General features: G+C 34.5%; 1 protein-coding gene across 9 annotated transcripts in view; it reads left to right on the forward strand.

Moving 5' to 3' along the window:
* Nucleotides 1-16,590, forward strand: part of RELCH (RAB11 binding and LisH domain, coiled-coil and HEAT repeat containing) — a 114,456-nt gene that overhangs the window by 82,252 nt on the left and 15,614 nt on the right. For 6 of the 9 annotated variants that reach the window (XM_042910355.1, XM_042910350.1, XM_042910352.1 and 3 more), the window contains 6 exons: nt 999-1,105; nt 2,056-2,155; nt 6,956-7,038; nt 7,817-7,880; nt 9,283-9,421; nt 13,354-13,470. In XM_042910355.1, the coding sequence (XP_042766289.1) occupies nt 999-1,105; nt 2,056-2,155; nt 6,956-7,038; nt 7,817-7,880; nt 9,283-9,421; nt 13,354-13,470 (610 nt within the window). Of the gene's footprint in view, nt 1-998; nt 1,106-2,055; nt 2,156-6,955; nt 7,039-7,531; nt 7,615-7,816; nt 7,881-9,282; nt 9,422-13,353; nt 13,471-16,590 lie in introns of those variants that run through there. The other 3 variants (XM_042910351.1, XM_042910357.1, XM_042910358.1) reach the window with 3 other exon arrangements.

The raw sequence follows: 16,590 nt of genomic DNA on the forward strand, positions 1-16,590 counted from the left end.
TAAAGTACAATAAAAGAAAAAAGAAAATACTGATTATTTTCTGATTATGAAAATGATGGTTTATTAAAGAAAGTTTGAAAATATAGATTATTTTTTTAATCAAGGATATGACTGCAAACAGACAGGGAGGCAAACCCTTAAGAGACTCATAAATACAGAGAACAAACAGGGTTGATGGGACGCAGGGGAGAGGGGGAAATGGGTGATGGGCATTGAGGAGGGCACTTGTTCGGATGAGCACTGGGTGCTGTATGTAAGTGATGAATCACAGGAATCTATCCCTGAAACCAAGAGCACACTGTATACAATGTATGTTAGCTAACTTGACAATAAATGATATTAAAAAATAAAAAATAAAAATTTAAAAAAGATACAGGAAAAGAAAGAAAAAGAACACAGTACTCTGTATTTCAACAAGCATGTAGCTTCTTACCACTAAGAAATTGCAAGAATAATTTCTTGGAAACAATTTTCTGTTAGGGGGATAGCTTTTACTAGTTTGTATTTAAGTGCTTAGTGCCAAAATTAGTGGGAACTAAAATTTGTAAAAATAAATTTTAATAAAAGAATATACCTTTTCATTTTCTAAAGCAGAACTGTCTAATAAAACTTCCTGCAACAGCAGACATATCTGTATCTGAACTGTCCAATGAGGAAGCCACTAGCCACCCGTGGCCATTAAACACTTGAATTGTAACTAGTGCTACTAAAGAACTGAATCTTTTATTGTACTTTATTTTTAATTTAAATTTACATAACTGCATGTGGTGAGTGGCTACCATAATGAACAGCACAGGTCTGAGGATCTATGAATCAAGATAGTCTTTGTCCTTTTACCACTGTGATCATAGATAGATAAGTTTAATACATATCTTCAGTTAAAATGCTTCTGAGACTGGATATTTCCCCATATTTGATAAAACTTTATAGATACGAAATTAGTATTTTAGTTCTACTTGATTGCTTGGAAATTCATTATCAGTCTTTATCCTCTGTAGGAAGAAGACCGAAAACTGTTAGTGGGATTCTTAGAAGATGTAATGACCCTGCTTTCATTATCGCATGCTCCTCTTGATAGCTTGAAGGCTTCTTTTGTGGAACTGGGGTAAAAACCTTAGCTTATGTTTGTTTTTTAATTCATGTAAAGTTTTTAAATTGTATTTATAAGATACATAGTTTGAGTCAAAAAATATTGGCATCCACACCAAATCTTTTGGTTTTGAGGCCTAGTTTTTGTCCTTTTAAAGGTGTTTGGTTTTTGGTTTTGCTTATTTGTACATTCTCAATATTTTGTAATCAATACATTGTAATAAAAGAGTAGGGGAAAGAGTATAGACATATGTTTTCTTTGAAGCAGCTGGAGAAATAAAATTCAGATTTGAAGAAAATTTAGTTTCCCAAAACTGAAAAAGGAGCTCCAAGTGAAAGTTCATTAGCTCCTTTTTCTATCCCATTGCCTGATCCTGCTCATAATCACATCATCTAGCTGTTAATGTCATTTTATCTCTGTCTTTATTGCAAACAGGCTTGGGCACTTGGTAACAATACAGTCTTGCATTTGAATAGGCCTCACAGCCAACTTCTCCTTCCATGTCAGTGATTTGAGTTGATCTGATTTGATCCTACAATAAACATATGACATAAATAGGACAAGTATTGCTTCCCCAATTTTTATACATACAGAAATTAAGACCCACAGAGGTTGTAATTTACCCATCTGACTCAGTCCAGTGCTCTTTCTTTTTTTCCTCCTGGGTAAATTTTCTTTTATTTTTTATAATTTTAACTTGTATGCTATTAAAGAGTTGAGATTTCTAAATTGTAAATGTTTACAGAACCTAAAAGTATAACTCCTGAATATGCTAAAAGTTTGTAGCTTTGTAAGGTGACTTCCTTCTTTAAAGAGTCTTGGATGTAACCTGTTAAACCATACAGAGTAATTTCATATTTTTTGCCAATATTTTTATCATTAATATTACTTACAAATGTAGTGTTTTTCAATACACCAGTAAGACACTGTGGCCCTCACTTTTAACACTGAGTTTTTTCTTTCAGTGCAAATCCAGCCTACCACGAGTTATTATTAACTGTTTTATGGTATGGTGTTGTCCATACTTCAGCACTTGTGAGATGTACCGCTGCTAGAATGTTTGAGGTATGTAAACAAATGCTTCTCTCATTTCTCATTATAATGATTTCCTTTGGAAGATGGAGAAGGGAATGTTTTTTTTTTATTAAAGGCTTTGCATACTATGTTATGTTGATGTATATTTTATGGCATTGAATAGTATCTAGTTGTGTACTGTGTGATGGGGCAGAAATTTAGCTTTGATATATTTAAGAATGTTTCAATATTGGTTAATTGGATGTTATTGGTCCCTTGGATGTTATTCTCAGTTCTACTTCTTAAATTTTCTTTTAAATCTTATTTTAATTTCCATCTTATATAAATCTTTCCTGACTATACTTTTCTATTTATTGAGATAAAATGGCTACTAAAATAAACTAAAACAATATAAGATATATTTAAAGTTATAAAATATAGTTGGATTCATGAATAACTTTAAAAAATCAATTATTGCAAATATGGGGATACTTTGTTGATTACTCTACTTGATTATTTCCTCACAAATCATGTCTGGAATAACATCCCTATACATTAACTGTCCATAGACTTATTAGGAGAGAAGAGACTGTTCATATAATTCAACTGGATTTTCTTGAAGTTGCCACCTACCCAAATTAAGTAGGAAAATTGAAATGCCTATCTTTTGAAATTCAAAATATCCATCATAGAGGAAATTATGCCATACTTTATTTATTTATTCATTCATCCATTCATTGGTTTATATTTCTAGAACTTGTATTTGAAGACAAAAATTAATTTAGAGTGTTCTTTCTGCTCTTGAGTCTTGCCATAGAGCCTAACTGCCTGGGTTCAGTGTCTGTCTCTGCCACTTAATGGCAAGTTCAAACTTCTCTGTGCCTCAGTTTCCTCATCTACAAAATGAAAATGATAATAATTATCCATCTCAAAGGATTTTTGTTAATATGAAATGAATTAATACTAGTAAAGCCCTTAAAACAGCATCTGGCACATAGGAACTTCATAAATGTTAGGTATCATTATCATTATTTTTTTTTCCTTACCATGCTGTTATTTCACAGAGTAATATAATAGTTTAGAGAATGTATATGTATCCAGGCTAAAATTATCCTTAATATGCATGTGATTCTTAAAATATCTGAAAGCGTGTATTTCCATAAAAAGAATTGGATAATTCAATTCTTCTGAATTTCAGAGTTTTTCCACAATTTAAGATAAATTGCCATTTGAAGAATAGAGCACTGGTATGTTTAAAATACGTACCTTCTAAAACTTTTAAATATATAAAATGGATGTGTGAAATCTAAAGAAAATTCCAGTCTTACCAGGAAGTTGAATATCCTCTGTCCATGTTACTGCCTCAGTTATTGTACATATTTGATTTAAAAAACTATAATCAAGTGTTCGTTGTCAAGGTGAATGCCAAATTTAAAATTCAGATTGATCTGTAGTAATAAGTTCCTGTGGGTATAAATAATTTTTGATTATTCAGTATGCTGAGAAGAGTCATCCGTGAAAGAAAAGTGCATCCTTTTACATAAAGAACTATGTCTTTAATACACTTGTCATTATAGGATTTTATTCTAAGACGCTAAAAGCTACTTCTTTCTCTTAAACCATTTGTTTCTCAAATTATGTATTCACTGGTAAGCATACCATAGAAATGAAAATAATTTAAATAAAATGAAACATCCTCTCTTTTTATTTGTTTTTGGGTTCTTTCTGCCTTATTTCTTATATGTGGCTTTTGTCTGGTTTTGGTTTCTATGTTTGCAATCAGTGCTGGTTTGGAAACTATACCTATGCTTCGGCAGTTTTCAGCGTTCTTTCAGGTTGATTATGAACTTGAGTCCAATTGAGAGAATTATTTCAATATTTTTTCCAACTCATTTGTGATAAAATTTTTTTCAGTGATCATGCCAGTAAAATCATCAGTAGAAAAAATTAAAGTTACTTTTGTTGTCAGTGACTCTTATAGTGAGCAAAATTATATTAAAAAAATAAGTATATTTCAAAAGATTTTTTTATACTAATACATTATAATTTACAGTTGTGCCTGCTTCCCCTCGCCCGCAATGAGTTAATTCAAAATAAAAACATAAAAAGCAGGACATTTAGGGGCACCTGGGTGGCTCATTCAGTTGAGTGTCCGACTTTGGCTCAGGGCCTGATCTCACAGTTCGTGAGTTCAATCCCTGCATCAGGCTCGCTGCTGTCCATGCAGAGCCTGCTTTGGATCCTCTGTCTTCCTCTCTCTCCTCCCCTCCCGTATTCACACCCTCTCTCAAAAATAAAAATTAAAAAAAAAAAAAAAAAAAAAAAAGGCAGGACATTTATAATAAAAGAAAATTTTTTATGTGAGACCGGAAACTATTGGGAAGAAACCAAGAAATGGATCTACCAGGAACATAACATGAGATACTTAGTGAAACTGAACACTAAATGTAGCTCTAAGTTTTCAGACAGCAGGACAAAAAGGGGAAACCCAATTAATCTTATTATTTTCATTGTTAAATAATAGGCCAATGTATTACTTTTGGAAGTGACAGGTTATTATTGAAATTGATTTATAAGGAAACTTTATCATGTGACATAATGGATTTCCCAAAAGATGCAGAAAAGAAATTCATCTAATGATTTCTCCTATCAGTCATAAGGAAGCTAAGCCTGTAACAGTAGGCCAACTCAAAGAAGGCCTGGGCTTGTGAGACAGATGTGACGAGTCCATTTGCTAATTTGGCTTTTTATTGCCTCTAAAACCCTGGACAAGTTACTTAACTTGTTCTCCAAGGCTCAGTTTCTTCTTCATCTGTTAAAACATTGATAATAATTGTATTTAGCTCATCAGGTTTAAAGATCAAATGATACATTGTACATAAAGTGCATAACAATTGATAACTCTTAAATTTTACTTTCTGATTTTCTAGCTTAATAAAGAAATTACACTTCAAACTGCAGAGCAATGAAAATTTAACTTGTCCCCTAGATTAGACCTCTTTTTTTTTTTTTTTTTTAATGCTTTTTGGCTGGCACAAGGTAGCAGACATTTTAAGATACACTTTACTGATTCAGATCTAAGCTATCGTATTTACAAAAAGGTACAGAGAAGAAAGTTTTATTTAACAGTATTTGAACTTCTCTCCCCTATTTCTTTCTGCCTGACCTCTGGAATGTTTAAGGTAGTAGCAAAAGTTCTTGTGTCATTTTATTCCAGCCTAATTATCCAAGTATTTTTATAAAATTTAGTTCAGAATATTGAAGTAGATTTTAAAGGGAATCAGTTGTTGAATGCTAACAGATTATTGTCAAGTTAGGAATCTTCACATAAGGTGAGCTCTGCTGTCTCTGATACGGCGTGTGGGAAGAATGTGTTAACAGGCGCACAGTGTTGGGTTTTTGTTACAAAAATTCCACAGCCCCCTCCGTCTTCCACGAGGCCTAGTTCCACTGCAAGGTGACCAGATTGACAAGCATTTAGAAGTAATTTGTTTTTAAATTCTGACATTGAGAATGTAGGATTAGGATGCTGCCCTTTTATTTTTTTTATAATCTTGTTTAATGTGTATTTGAGAGAGAGAACATGCATGAGCGGGAGGAGGGGCAGAGAGAGGAGAGCCAGAATCTCTAGCAGGCTCCACGCTATCATCACACGGATCCCTACACGGTTGTCAACCTCCCCAACCAAGCCAAACTCAGGAGTCAACGCTTAACTGACTGAGCCACCGGGCACCCTGGGATGTGGCCCTTTTAAAAACAAAATGTATAACGCTCCAAAATATTGTCCTCCTGTTCTAGATTTAGGGTTGGTTGCTAAATGAATTATTTTACCATTAGGTTATAGAAGTAGGTCTAATTGTGCTTATCGTGTTTATTTTCTTATTCATTTGAGCTTTTAGAGAAATGTAAAACAAACTGTAAATGCTAACTACTTGAAGCAGTCAAAACAGTTTTTTAATTAATAATTTCTTTTTTCAAATATATCATAAAGCTTATATCCTTGTAGTACTCACAATTAAACTCACATTTCTTGAATGCCTAATCTTTGCAGACACAATATTTAGGCATATTTTGTACAGTTAGTAGCACAATGATCCTTTAAGGTAGATAACAGTGTTACCATTTTCAGATGAGAAAACTGAGTTTCAAGAAGATTACGTAATGCATCTAAGGCCACATGGCTGATAAGTGGAGAGCTGGAGTCTGAACCCAGATCTAATTCCCACATGTACTACTTTCCACTCAGGCTGCATTATGTGTCTTTGTACCTCAAAAGAGAAAGCTATGTGATGTAAAAGGTTGGGAGTTTCCCTGTGATTTTTAAGTTGACTTGCCGTAGAACAATCAGAAGCAGTTTAGTGGTGGCTGCTAGCCATTTGAGTTTGGTTTAAAAACAGTCCAGTTTGTACCTTGTTGGTCATAATAAAACGAGAGCAGATTTTCTTCAGGAATTTTAACCATAGAATCCAGTATATATCTTCTTTTTATCCAGAAAGAAAGAAAGAAAGAAAGAAAGAAAGAAAGAAAGACACAAAGAAAGGCTTTCTTTTAAATTGCATTTTAATCGAACATGGAAATTGCATGGAGACTTTGACCAAAAGTACAAACTGCCATTGAATTGGTGATACACTCTGTTTTTGTGGACTGCTAAGCTATTTAAGCTTTGTTTTCCTCCCAAGCATTCTCTCCCTTTATTAAAGCACTCTAGTAGCAATATTTGCTTAGCTTCTAATTTTGGTTTTGCTTTTGTGTTTTCTCTCTTTCTCTTGGTCGTTCCTTTCTTCTTCCCATGGCACTGTGTTTGCTCTTTCCATGCATCACCTGTGAATACCCCCTGCGCTGACCAATCAGCTGTTGGTGAAGGGGGTGAATGAAACTCTGGTAGCTCAGAGGGTTGTTCCTGCTCTCATTACTCTCTCCAGTGACCCTGAAATGTAAGTGTCATCCCTGCCTTTTACATTCAGCATCCCTTTCAAAATGTGCCTATCAAGAAATAACCATCAGCTTTTCAATTCATTAAAGAATAGATTTATCTCTTCAAAATAATAATATTGGATTATGTTCACTTGATTTTAAACTTTATTATACTGTTCATGTATCTTTTTTTTTTAAGTCAACTTTCACATTTGGAGGCCATGTATCGAAAAGAATACATTAATAGTATTCTCAGTAAACATTTCCTAAACTTAAAATATGCTGATGGACTATTTCTTCCAAGCCGAGAAAGGATGCTCTGCTAATCTCACTAACATGTTGTTACCAGTAAGTATAGTGGCATGAACCAAAGGCTTAACATTTTAATGTCTCGTGTGGGTGACTAAACCAAGAAAGACCAATGAGTCTGCCTGCCCATCCTCAGTCACAGCTAACCCAGTTCTCATTCCAGTTTACCAAACCATTTTTTATTGCATGTTGACTGGTTTACAGCTGACTCTTCGAGGCATGAGTGAAGCGTTAGTTGACAAGCGGGTTGCTCCGGCCCTTGTTACCTTGTCCAGTGATCCTGAATTGTGAGTTCCACAGACTGCGACCTTAAGTTATCCTGTCTGTCTTTTTGAGCATTCTTCTTGGTCTGCTTTTTTTTAATTTAATTTGTCATTGCTAGAGACTAATACAGTATATTTACCTTATACTTAACTGTGATACACATTTTAATAATCACCTTTTCATCTCAAAGAAAGTTTCAGTTTCTTTCTTTTTTAATTCTAACAGCTCTGTCCGGATTGCCACAATTCCGGCCTTTGGCACTATTATGGAAACGGTTATTCAAAGAGAGGTAGGAAATGATTGAAATTTAGTATCTCTGTACTGTTGAGGTGATGATACATTACCATCCATGCAGCCAGTGGTAGGGGGAAGGGAGTATTATAACTTTTTTTATATCTCTTAGTTGGTTGTGGGCCAGAGGACTATCTCAGGATTTGAAAACATGATAGCCTTATCCAAAGTGTATTTTCATATCCTAAGGAAATCTCTAGTCTATCTTCTCAATTAGAGAATTAAGTACAAGCCAACTCCTAGATGTTCTCTTTTAAGCCTAGCTGAGTATGGCAGTCTTGGGTAATCCTTCAAACCAGATCTAGTTCCAAAGCCTTCCATTATCCGATAGACTTCTGGATAGTCTTACGTAAATTCCTGATTGCCAGTTTGCACAGATTTGAAGGCAATTTGACTGATAACTTTAGGACCACAGACCTATCCCAGGTTTACAAATGGAGGCTAGAGGGCACCTCTGTTCTCGTAACTGTGATCAGTGATGTGCAAGTCTAGTGGGCTGGCATCCTCTTATTGTAGTGCACGTCACTGTGACAGCCCTCTGTCATGTCCACTGCAGGAGATCATCAAGGTCTTTCTGAAAGTATATTTTGATTTAGAAACTTGTGATTTAGTTTCACGGGTGTTAGGTTCTATCTGCAACATTAACTCGAAGACACTTCTCAAAATTAGTATCAGAATTTCATTCTTTGTTATCAGATTGGACATGTTTTTATACAAACGAGAAACCCTACGGATTAGAAGATAAGTCATCTGTGGACATATCACATAGCCGCTTAAATGGAAATACACATTTTACCCCCCAAAAAAGAAACACTATTTTATGAAATTCCCTTGTCATACAGATTTTCTAATAATAAAAATTAAACAACTTTGTTACTTATGGGGTGGGAGGGGGGAAGTTTTCCATTTTTTCCTTATGTATTTCACTGGTGAAGCAACATTAAAAAGTATCATTCTGCAAAGCTTGCAGTCTTGGCAGAATTTCAACATATTCTTAAATCCTAAAATAAAAATGTCTTTTAGGGAAATGTGAGTAAGATATAAGTCATTAATGACTCATTGCTTTCAGAAGGTGAATAATTGGGTAACTTACTGTGATTGGTTTTGAGACTTAAAATTTAGATACAAAATCACTATAAATATTGTTTTTCTCTAAATACTGTGGGGGTCTTTTGTTTCTGTAGTTTTTAAGGGAATGTTTGTATTTTCAAAAAATAAAGAAAGAAGAATTAGCAAGCATAAATGAAAATGTGTTGTTTAATTCCAGGCTTCTACTGTCATGTTGATATAAATCATTTGAACCCATGCTGAAAGCCATGTTTAATATGTATCTTTCTCTTTAACAACTCTACTCAGTTTTTAAAATTCTTTGAAATAACTGTAAAATATCTAATTTTAAGTTGCTGGAAAGAGTGAAAATGCAGTTGGCTTCTTTTCTGGAAGATCCTCAGTACCAAGACCAGTATTCTTTGCATACAGAGATCATAAAAACATTTGGTAGAGTTGGGCCTAATGCAGAGCCAAGGTTCCGAGATGAGTGTAAGTTGCATTTTTTACCCTTTTTTTTTCTGACTTGTAATGTAAGATCGAAACCAGAAGCTCCTCTCAGGATTTGTCCTATATTAAAACTCTCGTACACTTTATCTTCTGTATACTGAAAGGTAAAAGTGAACCAAGCTGATTATTGTGAACTGATCAGTATACGATTTATTAATGGATGGGTTTTATACTATACACCGATTGTTGTAACACATATGAAAAGTACCTCATAAACACTTTGAAGTCATTTTTAAAACATTTTTAAATAACTGAATTTCAAAATACTGTGCTGAGTTATATTCAGAGCTTATTATTTAACTCTCATTTTTAAGGAAATTTTTATGTGTTTCTAGACATGTTCTTATGAAAAATGTGCTTTTCTTGCACTTACTATGCCATTCAGCTATGATAAATGATTTTGTTTTATTGTATAGCTTTTTGATCTACTAAATGATCTGCATGATTATCTGCTAAAGCATTTTCTCTAGTTTCTATAATACCTCTTTTACTGTGGGCCTCAGCCTTTATGACAGTAATTTCCTTTAGTGGCATCAAATCATCCAGTAATTATTACTCCAAAAGCATGTCAGTTATCCCTGCTGTACTTTAGTCCTTTAATTTTTAGCAATTTGACATGCTCTAGAGAGGACCCCAAGTTTGGCTTCTTGAGTCATTTTGGTTTCTAGTACAAAATTGGATTTTCCCATGGTCTAGTTGTTGCATATCCAGCATGATATTTTTAATATACAAAAAACGTTGATAGGATTTGGACAGCAGTGTCCAAAAGGTCTGTGGAGGGCATGACCCTTACTGAACTACAGAAACACAATCACGAGATTATTTTTTAATGGGTAATAATGCTGATAACATGAGGAGAAAATAGAAATATTTCACAATTAGTTAACAGGAAAGTGTTGGTATTTTAGTTAGCAATAGGGATAGTTCCACATACGGTAATATCAAATTTACAGGTGAACCTAGTAAAAACTCTGTAGGTACTTTGACCGGCTTTGTTGAGGATGTCATTGCTCTGAAGTGGAGAGACTAAGTCCTGGCTCTTGGATCAAGGAATTGGCTAAATAGGCAATGAGTCTTTGGTGTGTGCCATGTTGTCGAGTTAATAACTCTCTAGAACAGGATCTAACCTTTTCGTGTGTGTTCAAAGGAAAGGTTTATGCATCACAGAGAAGAAAGACATTTTCTTTTCATAATGGTCCCAAAATAACAAAGGTTGGCTTGGGAAAAGATTGAGGATAGACGTCTCCACTGTTTGAATAGGTGTAATAAACCTATAATAAAATAGGTGTAATAAAGTTTACTTTAAAACTTTATCCTGAGGAATTTAATGTCCTATATTAATACGGCTAATGGTAAAGTAGAACCCATATTGACAAGGATGTCATACTGTTATCTCTCTGTATTTATGGACAATTGCTTTTAGGAGTTTAGAGGAAGGACAGAGAACTGTTGGGTTGTAATATCTTCCTTGGAGTGGCATTTTGGATATTTGTCATTCTGTTTTTTAGAGAATAGAGGACATTGGTTGACCCAGTGGCCTTTTTCTTTCCCAACTCTTAATTATCACGGGACCTTTGGGTCTTGATTTTATTTCAGGGGCCATTGGTTTAATCTGGAACACAATGCAGTCGTTTTGTTGTTGTTTGTTTTCAGCTTTTTTACTTTATAAGGCTCTCTGAAAATGTTCAGTCACATGCTGGAGATTTTCTAACATGGCAATTGTACATTTCAAGTTAGTTTTTTTAGAAGTTCTCTATTTCAGTTTTGAGCCCATTTACAAAAATAGAGGATAAGAGTCCTTTTACTTTGGCTGTTGAATCTACCCCAAATATTTTTTGAAAGTTCATTGAAATCTATTTTTATAAAGTCTCCTATTGATTTATCTCTATTTCGTCTGTAGTTTAGACTGTGTCCAATCTGTCCTTAAGAAAAAGGCTTCTGAAATGGCTTTAAGTTGTCCATTTCCTATTTTCCTTGCCCACTGAAGGTCAGTTGTAGAATTATGCATATCTTGGTTATTAAATCTTTTAACCACTAATTTCCTTCTGAGAGGTTATCAATTAAGTAAATTAATTGCTACAGAGGTAGTAGCTAGGATAATATGTATATAATGAACTGTTCTTATAGTAAATTTTTCTCTATCTTTTGAGATTTAGGAGTATCTTTAGTGATAGCCTTTAGTTGGCTCTAGAGTTTAAAGTAACTTCTATAAATTTGTTTTCTAGTTAAACAGTTTTAAGGGGTGATTGTGCAGTATGGTTATTGAGTTCCTGAGAAAAACATTAAGGAAAGGATTGCTTATATAGGTGGTCAGAAAAGGAGCAGGAGGAGTAAATAGGCCTGGTGTCAATAGATAAAGAAGTTCAAGGAATCTTCTAAAGATTTGGGTAGAAGTGAATCCAAAAATTCTCTAGAGAGACTGTTTTAGAGCCAGCATTTTGTTGAGGCCTCAGCATGCCAGTTAGTGAAATGGAGTTTCAGTGAATTCAGGGAAATCAATGAACGTTTGGAGTTTTTGTCTCCTAATTTTTTTTCTAGAGTTCCTCTTAAGTATGCTGTTATTAATTTTAACAAGTCAAAATTCCCTAAAAATGGCCATTGGTATTCTAAGTTATTGTGGGGGGGTTTTGCCATTTACTAACGTAAGTATAAAAGTTGTGATTATATTGTTGGTTTACTGAAGAAGCAGGAGGTTTTTCTAGGAAGAGATTATGGCTTTCACATAGACAAACTCAGTGCAAACATGAAAGAAGTCACTACAATTGGTCAGAAGGCTGTGCTTATGAAGGGTGTTTTGGGATCCCTAGCCAAGCAGAGATTAGAAAGGGGCCTTTATGAGCAACACTTTGGTAGTCACTGACCCTGGAACCATTTCTTCAAGGAACCCTGGTTTTCGTGGGAACTGGTATTTAGAAAACACCATCTTGGGCAGTAGATGTGCTCGTTGCTACTGAATTGGATGCTGTTTCTTGGGCCATCCCTTTTATTTTAGCAGTAGGTTGTCTATGTTTTTGAAATTTCACATTATTCATTGAGACAGAAGATGACTTGTGAGCCCTTTGAGTGACTTGAACTAAACCACCAGTGCTATTTGACATTTGTCTTGCTAAGAATTTGAGAAAACTAAAGTTAAGAACTGTTTTATGAAATTAGTCAGAGAAAGACAAAAATTATATGACTTCACTCATATGAGGACTTTAAGAAACAAAACAGATGAACATAAGGGAAGGGAAACAAAAATAATATAAAAACAGGGAGGGGGACAAAACAAAAGAGACTCATAAATATGGAGAACAAACTGAGGGTTGCCGGAGGGGTTGTGGGAGGGGGGATGGGCTAAATGGGGAAGGGGCATTAAGGAATCTACTGAAATCATTGCTTCACTATATACTAACTAATGTGGATGTAAATTTTAAAAGAAAAAAATAAAGTTAAAAAAAAGAATTGTTTCATGAAGGAGTTAAATAATTTGATGTTGAAGAAGAATAAGTATACTATATTTATCTTTTGTTTAATAACAATGGTAATACCTGATTTTTATTTGTAAAGATAAAACTTATTTGTAAAGATAATAGTAACACAAGAGGTGGGTTGTTTACATTTGTTGATTTGGGTTTCATCCTTCAAATTAGGAAATTTAATTTCAGTGAGGCCAAGTGACCTGTATACATCCTCTTAATTAGGTTATAGTGCCAGTGCTATGGTCTCTTCCTCCCAAATGTTCTTATTCCGGAAAACATGCTTTCCTCTCTAGTATGAAAAAGCAAGTAAAGGATTTGGGTAACCTTTTGAAATCATCTAGAAATTAAAATGAAATTTTATAAATTTTAAAATGAAAAAAATTTTGTTCAACAGATGAATGTGGTGTGTGCAACGTTTTAGAGAAAAATCTAAATTTCTTTTTCTTTTTTCAGTTGTTATACCACACTTGCATAAGTTAGCCTTGGTGAACAACTTACAAATTGTGGATTCTAAAAGACTGGATATTGCCACCCATCTTTTTGAAGCTTACAGTGCACTTTCCTGTTGTTGTATCCTTGCTTTATTAACGTGTATCTATATTTATATGACCAATCTTGCGGTGGAATCTCCGTTGTTGAAGTTTGGAAACGAATATTTTTTTCTCTTCGACTTACTTATATAATGATTATAGAAAATTAAAATTTTGATTTGACTCGCCCCACTCCTTATTCTAGCTCTCATAAGTTTAAAAGATCATTTTAAGTCCTCTGTGCTTTTATGTTTTACAGTTTTGAAAACATTGACTAAAGTTTTGTCTATGTTAATTGGCTATGTCACTGAGCAAGAAATGATCATAGCTGAGGCTTCTGTTAATCAAAAGGAAGCCTTGTATGTGTTCTGGCATTTGGGTCTTTCAGTGAAGGTTTAACCATCCATGTCCGGTGGAATGCTATGGCGAGATATCACTCATTGAAAAATACAGTGCCAACATGGCTGATCATCTCCAGTGATGGTAGAACCGAAGGAAAACTCAGGGCACCTGGGTGGCTCAGTCAGTTGAGCGTCTGGCTCTTGATTTCGGCTCCGGTCATGACCCTAGGGTTCTCTCCCCTTCTGCCCCTCTCCCCACTCACACTCTCTCTTTCTCAAAAAAAAAAAAAAAAAAAAAAATGGGGCACCTGGGTGGCTCACTCCAGTAAGCGTCCAACTTCGGCTCAGGTCATGATCTTGAGGTTTTTGAGTTTGAGACCCATGTCAGGCTCTGTGCTGACAGCTCAGAGCCTGGAGCCTGCTTCAGATTCTGTGTCTCCTCCTCTTTGTCCCTCCCCTGCTCATGCTCTGTCTCTCTCTGTCTCTCAATAATAAATAAATGTTTAAAAAAAAAAAATGTTTTTTTAAACTGAAGGAAAGCTCTAAGATCATCTAACTCATGTCAACTACTACATTTTATAAATGATTAAACTAAAGCTTAAAGACATTAGTGACTTCTATTTTTTTTATAGTTAAAAGCAAAACTGTGACTAGAAAAAGAACTTTAGCTGTCCTGTTACGTGCTCTCTTTACTGTCCCAGGACTAGTAAAATAAAACCAAGAAGGAAGCAGAGATCAAGATGAGCAGAGTGAGCTCCAGCTTCTGTGTTCTCCCATGAAAAGGCAGGCGAGGTCAAAAAAGAGGAAATAAGAGATTGAAAAAGGATTGAAAGGCTGACTACTCAAACAGAACTATAGAAGCTAATGCTAGACAACATAATCAGAGAATTCTAACAGGAAAAATGACAGTAGAGAGAGGTTCCTGGAGGACACAGAAAGAGATGCATTGATATTTATGGTTCCATATTGTTATATACCAGCTTGAAGTAGTAAGTAAAGTGAACAGGTAATTTTAAATAAGGTAGATATGTTCCAAAATACCACTGATGGCTATTTTGGTATATACCAGTTCATTGGCACTGGATTCTTGACTGGAATGTTCCCAGCGGGAGATTTTGTTTTGAATAAATCAAGCAGGGAAAGTAGAAACATAGAGCTATCTGTTAAGGAGCTATTTGTCCTTTTGGAAATGTTAAAACTTTAAGTTCAGTGCATAGTTGAGAGCATTTTATTTTTAGGAATCAATTAATATAAATTACCTCTTCCTGTGGATGACATAAGCCATGTTTTTTATAATGCAAATTATAAAGTGCCAGAGACACTGTATTTTGGTAATTTTGTACTTCAACTATCCATGTATCTAATATAAGTTTATTTCCACTAAAAGGAGAACTTGCTATTATTCTTGATTTATCTCGTTGGCATTTTCTACTTAGAGAAAATAGAGGAAGCAAAAAGAGGAAGTGATATTCTGAATTAGTAAGGAACAAGTCTTTACTAATGGAGAAGTGACAAGACCCTTTCAAGAAAGTAATAATGGCATGTCAAAGAAAGAAAATATCGCTATGTTTGTACCTTCCCTAGACTCGGTGAAAGTAGATGTTTAAAAACTTAAGCAAAAAGTGATGTATAATCTATGGCAGAGAGCTCCTTAAGGAGTATGCCTCAAGGTAAACTGGAAAGTCAAAAGATCAAAAATTCTAGCTGTATAAAACCACTTATTCCAAGTGGGCAAGGCAGTGGTTTCTAAAGAGAATAGAATCTGTATAGAAAGAATATTAGTGTGTGTTTAGGTATGTACACAATATAGAATAATATAATAAAGTCTTTACACCAATATAGTAAGGGGAAGAACATCTTAACAATAGACCCTGTTCGAATACTAAATGTGTTAGTTCTGAATGAGTCATAGCTTGTGTCAACAGAGTGGTGTGGCCACAATAAAATCACATTGTCCTGTGATCCAAATCTGTTCTGCTGTTCCACTGCATTCTAACCTGATAGAACACAAGAGTATTCCTCTCAACATCATATTTTAATAAGGACATGGAAAAACTATAGTGTTTAACATTAGGTATAGTAATAAGTGAAGAAATTCTGTTTAAAAAAAATCAAAGGAATTTAGAAATGTTTAAGCTGGAGAAGAGATGGCTTGGGGATGACAAGGTGATTCAAAAATTATTTTTTTAAATATTATTTTAAAGGTTATATAGAAGAAGGGTTAAGCACACTGTGTAACTCAGGTGGAGAGCTAACACAAGAAGGTTACAGAGAGTCTGATTTTATTTATAAGAAAAACTTGCTAATTTAGCTATTAAAAATGGATTGAACCTGTTACGAAACTACGAATGTCCTATCAGTGTTAGCACTTAGAGACTTTGTGGCCATCACTCACAGATGAGGTAGAGTTGATTCCTAATATCAGATAGGGTGAAATGACCTCTAACAAAGATTGTGTGATTCTACAGGGAAAGGGTAGAACCAAACAGTAAGTAGAAAGAGAGGGGGGAGACTTAACCCTTTACCAACAAATAAGGCCATCTTCGGCTTCTCAATCGGTATCCATATTTCTCTAGATCAGACTCTTGACTGCCAGTCGAAAGGTCACTCACAGTTACATTTTGGTGGTATTTTCCCCATATCTAGAAAACAAAACTATGTAGCCATTATGTTGTAGCCCTCTGTATGACTACAGGAATTGGTTCAACCAAATGTCATCTGTATTTTTAGTACTTATAAGTCACTTGTTATAGGAGGCTTGTTTACAAACAGCTTTTATTCATAACTATTTTTTTAAGTTTATTTAGATCATAACTATT

The sequence above is a fragment of the Panthera leo genome, chromosome D3 (assembly GCF_018350215.1).
Source record: "Panthera leo isolate Ple1 chromosome D3, P.leo_Ple1_pat1.1, whole genome shotgun sequence".
Taxonomy (NCBI): domain Eukaryota; kingdom Metazoa; phylum Chordata; class Mammalia; order Carnivora; family Felidae; genus Panthera; species Panthera leo.